The following is a 7,500-nucleotide window of genomic DNA, read 5'->3' as shown; positions in this document are numbered from 1 at the left end:
GCAATGACTCCTGTCCCATTTCCCTATCATACCTAGTTTTAAAAGTATGAATAGTATTTGCTTCCACAACCTGTTCCCCAAGTGCATTCCATTTTTCTATTACTCTCACGCTAAAAGAAAACTTCCTAACATCTGTGTGTGTGTGTGTGTACTCACCTAATCACCTGTGTGTGTGTGTGTGGGTGTGTGTGTGTGTGTGTGTGTGTGTGTGTGTGTGTGTGTGTGTGTGTGTGTGTGTGTGTGTACTTACCTAATTGTACTCGCCTAATTGTGGCATACCTCTGAATCTTCTCCAACTTTGTCCTGTATTTAACTAGATATATGGATTCCAGGCTGGAGCTGCATATTCCAGGATGGGTCTGACATAAGTGTGTGTTTGTGTGTACGTGTGCGCCCCTGTACGTGTGCGTGCATGTACGTGTGCGCCCCTGTACGTGTGCACCCCTGTACGTGTGCGCCCCTGTACGTGTGCGCCCCTGTACGTGTGCGTGCATGTACGTGTGCGCCCCTGTACGTGTGCACCCCTGTACGTGTGCGCCCCTGTACGTGTGCGTGCCTGTCACAGAAGTTAATGGCCGGAGATACATATCATTTTCCGATTACCAGCATCACGTTTTCTGTTGCCCTGCGAGGGTAATACTCTGGTTCATTCCCTGAGCCCAGGGTCGTGGGTGGGGGACATTCCCTGAGCCAGGGTCTTGGGTGGGGGACATTCCCTGAGCCCAGGGTCGTGGGTGGGGGACATTCCCTGAGCCAGGGTCATGGGTGGGGGACATTCCCTGAGCCCAGGGTCGTGGGTGGGGGACATTCCCTAAGCCAGGGTCGTGGGTGGGGGACATTCCCTGAGCCCAGGGTCGTGGGTGGGGGACATTCCCTGAGCCCAGGGTCGTGGGTAGGGGACATTCCCTGAGCCAGGGTCTTGGGTGGGGGACATTCCCTGAGCCCAGGGTCGTGGGTGGGGGACATTCCCTGAGCCAGGGTCTTGGGTGGGGGACATTCCCTGAGCCCAGGGTCGTGGGTGGGGGACATTCCCTGAGCCAGGGTCTTGGGTGGGGGACATTCCCTGAGCCCAGGGTCGTGGGTGGGGGACATTCCCTGAGCCAGGGTCTTGGGTGGGGGACATTCCCTGAGCCCAGGGTCGTGGGTGGGGGACATTCCCTGAGCCCAGGGTCGTGGGTGGGGGACATTCCCTAAGCCAAGGTCGTGGGTGGGGACATTCCCTGAGCCCAGGGTCATGGGTGGGGGACATTCCCTAAGCCAGGGTCTTGGGTGGGGGACATTCCCTAAGCCAGGGTCTTGGGTGGGGGACATTCCCTGAGCCCAGGGTCGTGGGTGGGGGACATTCCCTAAGCCAGGGTCGTGGGTGGGGGACATTCCCTAAGCCAGGGTCGTGGGTGGGGGACATTCCCTAAGCCAGGGTCTTGGGTGGGGGACATTCCCTGAGCCCAGGGTCGTGGGTGGGGGACATTCCCTGAGCCAGGGTGGTGGTGGGGACGCCAGAGTCTCCCCACTTCTCCCCTGGGTACTTTATTCTCAACTCAGCCATAATTACCATAGTTGTCTAACAGCGTTGTTATCGCTCATCTTCACCTTCCGTATAAAGCATACAGAACTCTATGCAAATCGGCTTTTTACAGACGTAGGGACCGCTGTAAATCGCTTCCCTTCTTAATTCACCCCCATTTTTCCATTGTAAATCATTGTAAATTATTTCCCCTCTCTTCAAAATTACTCCCTTTGCAAATCATTCGTGTATGTTGTTTAAGATTCGCTACTCAGAATAATAAGTTCCAGTAGCACGGGCTATGGTGAGCCCGTAACATATACATTCCTGTATATAATTACTCCTGTTTTCTCCCGCTGTCGAATTTCCTGCTTTACGGGCGTCTCACACGACATAAATCACCCCGATATCGATTGATTGATTGATGAAGATCAAGCCACCCCAAGAGGGAGGTGGGTGGCACGGGCATGAATAGCCCCGTAAACCCCAAACTGAAATGTTTTATCCGTCGTTCCTCCTCTCACCCCCCTGCCCACCCTACTCCTTTCTTCAGAGACTCATCCTATTCATCCATCCAGAGACTATTCATCTCCCTGTTGCGTATGATGAGCGGCCGGCGTGTCAAAAGTAGCGTTGATGAGGTGGGTATTTCAACGTAAAATAGACTCATTTGCATACCACTTAATTTAATGAGTAGACTCATTTGCATACCACTTTTCCGGAAACGGACCAAAGAGCTGAAGCTCAACCATCTTCCCCCCCCCCTTCCCCCCCCCCCCCCGCCCGCAAGCACAATTAGGTGAGTACGGTGACGCGGAGATAACCATCACGCCCACAACCCCCCCTAACAAGGGGCTGAGGCAATTATCAGGATAAAGTGCCTAGCCAAAAGTGCTTGTATGCGCCGGTTGGGTTGCGGGCGGACCCGGCAAGCAATTGGTGTTGTAAAGTGGTGGTTTTTTGTGCTGGGTGATGCGACCCGTGTTGAGCGGCTGGTGAACCCTGGTGCTTGACGGAGGCACAGTCTGGCCGTCTGGGGGTAGGCCAGTGACTTTGTGGTTGACTGAGGCACTGTGGTTGTCTCAAGTACTGTGGTTGCCTGCACCACGGTCTTATGGGGGCATGGTTGGGGGGGGGGGCATGGTTGACCTTATGGGGCACGTGGGGGGGGCATGGTTGACCTGACTTGGTTGAGTGGGGGGGGGGGAAGGAGGCTACATGTCTGTGATTTGTTATTAGGAATTAATATTGGTTGCAAAGACCTTTGAGGTGGGTAGACGCTGGATCAACTGAGGCGTTCCCGCCCTCTCTTGAGCTCTTGAAATAGCACTTTCTCTGCAACTATCTTGAGATGATTTCGGGGCTTAGCGTCCCCGCGGCCCGGTCCTCGACCAGGCCTCCTTTTTGTTACACATCCCCCAGGAAGCAGCCCGTAGCAGCTGTCTTACTCTCAGGTACCTATTTACTGCTAGGTGAACAGGGGGCATCAGGGTAAAAGATACATTTTGGCCATATGTCTCCGCCTCCACCGGGGATCGAACCCGGAACCTCAGGACTACGAATCCGAAGCGCTGTCCCCTCAGCTGTCAGGCCCTCTCAACTCTCTCTCTCTGGATATCGTCGGATAGTGAATTTTAAAGACTGGAAAACTCTTTTGCTACCGGGGAAAAATTTTAAATTTTCCGACTTGTGTTTCCAGTCATATACATAAATACAAACTTGTATGTCCTCTTGTATACACGGACGCTCTCTCTCGCCGTTATCTTGAGGTTATCTTGAGATGATTTCGGGGCTTTAGTGTCCCCGCGGCCCGGTCCTCGACCAGGCCTCCACCCCCAGGAAGCAGCCCGTGACAGCTGACTAACACCCAGGTACCTATTTTACTGCTAGGTAACAGGGGGATAGGGTGAAAGAAACTCTGGCCCATTGTTTCTCGCCGGCGTCCGGGATCGAACCCGGGACCACAAGATCACAAGTCCAGTGTGCTGTCCGCTCGGCCGACCGGCTCCCTGACCGTGGTGGTGTATTGTGGCGTTGAAGAAGCAATTATAATATCTGCCTCACAAATTGTAACCATTTTTTTTGTTATATTTGTGTATTTATATCCATACATGTCAACAGCTTGTCTGTCTTCCCTGGCATGCATTCGGACACGGTTGAACACAATTCAAGTATGTATGACCTCCAATTGACTCAAACAAGGTCATGGGCTATTTGGGGTTCCGGATGTTGAGAAAGGTCTTTAGCCATGATTTGTATAACTTTTCACCAAAGAACAAATCCACAAGGGCCGTGACGAGGATTCGAACCTACGTCAGAGATCATCCCAGACGCTGCCTTAACTTTACACCACTCTCGACGTCTCAGTAATAGCGGCACAAGACATCATTTCCATCTTGTAATCCCGTTACCGAAAATAGGATCCCAAATATCCTGGGTTCTTGGGGTACCCCGGGGATCGCCGTAACAGTGATTGTGTATAGTGAATACGGGTTTCTGTATGGTGAATATGTAGTGAAAGTTCCTGTTCTTCTCAGGAGAACATTGGGTGCCTCTGGAAGGCTTAATATATCCTTTGTGTGTGTGTGTTTGTGTGTGTGTGTGTGTGAGTGTGTGTGTGTGTGTGTGTGTGTGTGTGTGTGTGTGTGTGTGTGTGTGTGTGTTTGTGTGTGTGTGTGTGTGAGTGTGTGTGTGTGTGTGTGTGTGTGTGTGTGTGTGTGTGTGTGTGTGTGTACTCACCTAGTTACCTAGTTGTGTTTGCGGGGGTTGAGCTCTGGCTCTTTGGTCCCGCCTCTCAACCGTCAATCAACAGGTGTACAGATTCATGAGCCTATCGGGCTCATGACTCACGAATGTGTGTGTGTGTGCGCGCGCGCGTGTGTGTGTGTGTACACAATTCCTGTACTATGACCATGATGCCTCGCCATCTTGAAGCCTTTCATTGCTTGTAATAAAGATAATTAGTAAAGAGGTAATGCGATTAATTAAGCTGTGATGTGATACATTAAGTGACGTGTTGTCTTCCCTACAGGCGGGTCTGCCCTGGGCGGTGATGTTGGGATGAGGGATTCCCGCGTTCCACTAACTCTGGTGAGTATTGTTTTTTTTTTTTTTTAACTAAGACTAGGATTCATAAGGGATGCCTAATGACATACCTAGTGAAGCTGCAAGCAAGAGCTGTTATCCTACCTCAGCTCATCTGAAGACTACACCTAGATACTCGTTTATTTCATAAGAGTATACTTTGAAACTAACACATTGGGAACTATCATATATTGAACTTGTGTAAGCTAAGTTGAAACCTACTCCTTGATGCCCATTTATTTCATGAGCGTGTTATAAGTATTTTGTCTCTCTCTCTCTGTCTCTCTCTCTCTCTCTCTCTCTCTCTCTCTCTCTCTCTCTCTCTCTCTCTCTCTCTCTCTCTCTCTCTCTCTCTCTCTCTCTCTCTCTCTCTCTCTCTCTGGAGCTTAACATTCCCCGCAGCAAGTGCCGTCATAAGAAACAGAAAGTTAGTGCAAGTGCCGTTGAGAACGTTGCTAAATAGTGTGTTAACTTGTGCCTGGACCTTTGTGACCCATCAGTATCCCTGATGGCCGGACCTTTGTGACCCATCAGTATCCCTGATGGCCGGCTCTCTCAATGTCTTAAATGTCCTCCTCCACCTTGTTTCTTTATCGCCTTCTTCTTGCCGCGTCCTTATTCCTGTTTTTATTTTCCTACCTCCTCCCTCCCAAGGGTGACTGGGGATTGTGTTATCTTGCGTGACCTTGGGGGAGGTTTTCATCCGTTAATTAGGGCGTACCTGGCCGCCCTACCCTACATGTGGGGTGCCCCTCTCCCTCCCCTACACGTGGTATACCCTCCCGCCCCTACACGTGGGGTGCCCCTCTCCCTCTCTCTCCCCAGCTCCTCCTCTGATCGCACCCTTTTTTCCCATTCCAGTTCCCTTCATTACCTAGTCCCTCTCTCTGTCTCTCTCTCGTGTCTCTCCTCTCCTCCTTTGTTGTATTATTGGTCAATAGACGAGGTCCCGGGGTGCTTAGGTCACGCTCCTCCGGTGACCAGGTGGTGGGGGTGGTGGGGGTGTCAATTTTGGCGGCGCCGGTCAATGTTGGCGCCACCGGTGTCAAGGCTCATAGTGAGAGCAGCTTGACGGCAGTAATGATGGCAGGGAACTGGTGGCACTACTTGCCAGCGCTGACAACTTGACAGTGTTGACAGGCAAGGGGGGATGCACCCATAAGTCAATATGCGGGGCTCTCTTGTCAGGAGGGGCTTGACATAGGACTGATAAGTAACTACCATTAACTTCATTAGTGATCCGAGGACACTAACCTTCCCTCCCTCCCCCCCTTCAACCCCTTCATAACACCTCCCTCCCCCCTTCCCCCTTCTTCCCATTCCCCCCCCCCCTCCCCACTCACGCTGAGAGAGAGAGAGAGAGAGAGGTCAATATCTGGTTGCCAAGGTGATGACCGTGTCCACCTCTAGGACACACCCGCACCCTGTGTACTGCTGGGAGTGTAGGGTGTAATGGGTGTACCTCTAGTATTAAGGGTGTGTAGCACCTTGTGTCTCAGTAACACGGAATACCACTAACAGGTGAAGGGTACTGAGCCTGCTGCTTGAGCATATATATATACCACAGATACGTGCTGGCAAGTGCTTTCTTGACAGAGTGTCTGACTCACTTGAAAATGAGATGCAATGAGCTCGTGGGTGACAACACCCCTACGTGCAGAGGCACGCCCATACGTACAGAGGCACGCCCATACGTGCAGAGGCACGCCCATACGTGCAGAGGCACGCCCATACGTGCAGAGGCACGCCTATACGTGCAGAGGCACGCCCATACGTGCAGAGGCACGCCCATACGTGCAGAGGCACGCCCATACGTGCAGAGGCACGCCCCACTCACTACGTTATACTCACAACACAAATATACACTCGGGGTCACACTCTCTGTAGTCAGTATTAAGTAAGCTCCATCACCACTACCATCACCGCTCCTTCCACCCCCTCACCATTATCTCCACCACTGCCACCATCACAACCACCATCACAACCACCACCATCACAACCACCACCATCACAACCACCACCATCACAACCACCACCATCACAACCACCACCATCACAACCACCACCATCACAACCACCACCATCAGAACCACCAACCATCATTATCACGTGGCGTGTAGGTAACAACTTCGTCTCACAAGTTACTTTGTCCAGGTTCGAATCCTGCGGAAGGGAGGATTCACTGGGTTCCTGTCCTTAAATGTTCTTCCCCTGTTCATCCAGCAGCATTTGGGGACCTGGTTTTAAACCAGTTGGTGAGTGGTGTTCCAGGGAGGTAAAACTAATAGAGGAGGTGGAGCAAGGTAATTACGAAGGAGAGGTAATGGGTAAAGGGAATTTAAAACCCTTCATTAATGGTATCTTGAGTTAATGTTAAGGGGTATATTAAGCTATGGAAGGGGGAAGCTTTCAGCTTACTATCATGAGTCACAAGTCTTCTCTTGTACTCACTTGTGTAAATAAAATAATTGCCAACCACTGTAATTACTAATTACTATTACTACTACTTCCAATACCATTACCACCACCACCACATGCACTTCTACTTGTACAACTAGGTAGAAGAACTCTGGAAACTGTCTGCAGGTCATGTACAGGTGAACATGCAGTAGCGGGTTGCCAACACTTTACACTAGCAGGAACTAGCTAGCAAAACTTGAAGCTCCCTAAGCCTACTTACATTTCATTCTTTACCCACTAGCAACACCTTAGTATCTATGTATTCTATGTATTCTATGTATTTACGTATGTAGGTTAGCTTAGCATTTTAAAAGCACCGAATCACCTTCTGTGGTTGAGTGATCAATAAACCCTTGAACTATATGTTTAACACATCTCTAACCCTGTCCATGGAGGACAGAAGAAAATGTATATATGTTGGTTAGCATTGTAAATGTCTGGCCACGTCTGTG

The 7,500-nt window shown here is 50.8% G+C and overlaps 1 protein-coding gene across 2 annotated transcripts in view; it reads left to right on the top strand.

Moving 5' to 3' along the window:
* The window catches only part of LOC123758469 (Ankyrin-repeat, SH3-domain, and Proline-rich-region containing Protein), a 303,178-nt gene that overhangs the window by 56,883 nt on the left and 238,795 nt on the right, over positions 1 to 7,500 (top strand). For both annotated transcript variants that reach the window (XM_069322576.1, XM_069322575.1), the window contains exon 4: positions 4,536 to 4,594. In XM_069322576.1, the coding sequence (XP_069178677.1) occupies positions 4,536 to 4,594 (59 nt within the window). The remainder of the gene's footprint in view (positions 1 to 4,535; positions 4,595 to 7,500) is intronic.

Source organism: Procambarus clarkii, chromosome 11, assembly GCF_040958095.1.
Source record: "Procambarus clarkii isolate CNS0578487 chromosome 11, FALCON_Pclarkii_2.0, whole genome shotgun sequence".
Classification (NCBI taxonomy): domain Eukaryota; kingdom Metazoa; phylum Arthropoda; class Malacostraca; order Decapoda; family Cambaridae; genus Procambarus; species Procambarus clarkii.
The sequence above is the reverse complement of the archived record's forward strand: the minus strand, read 5'-3'. Positions and strand labels throughout refer to the sequence as shown.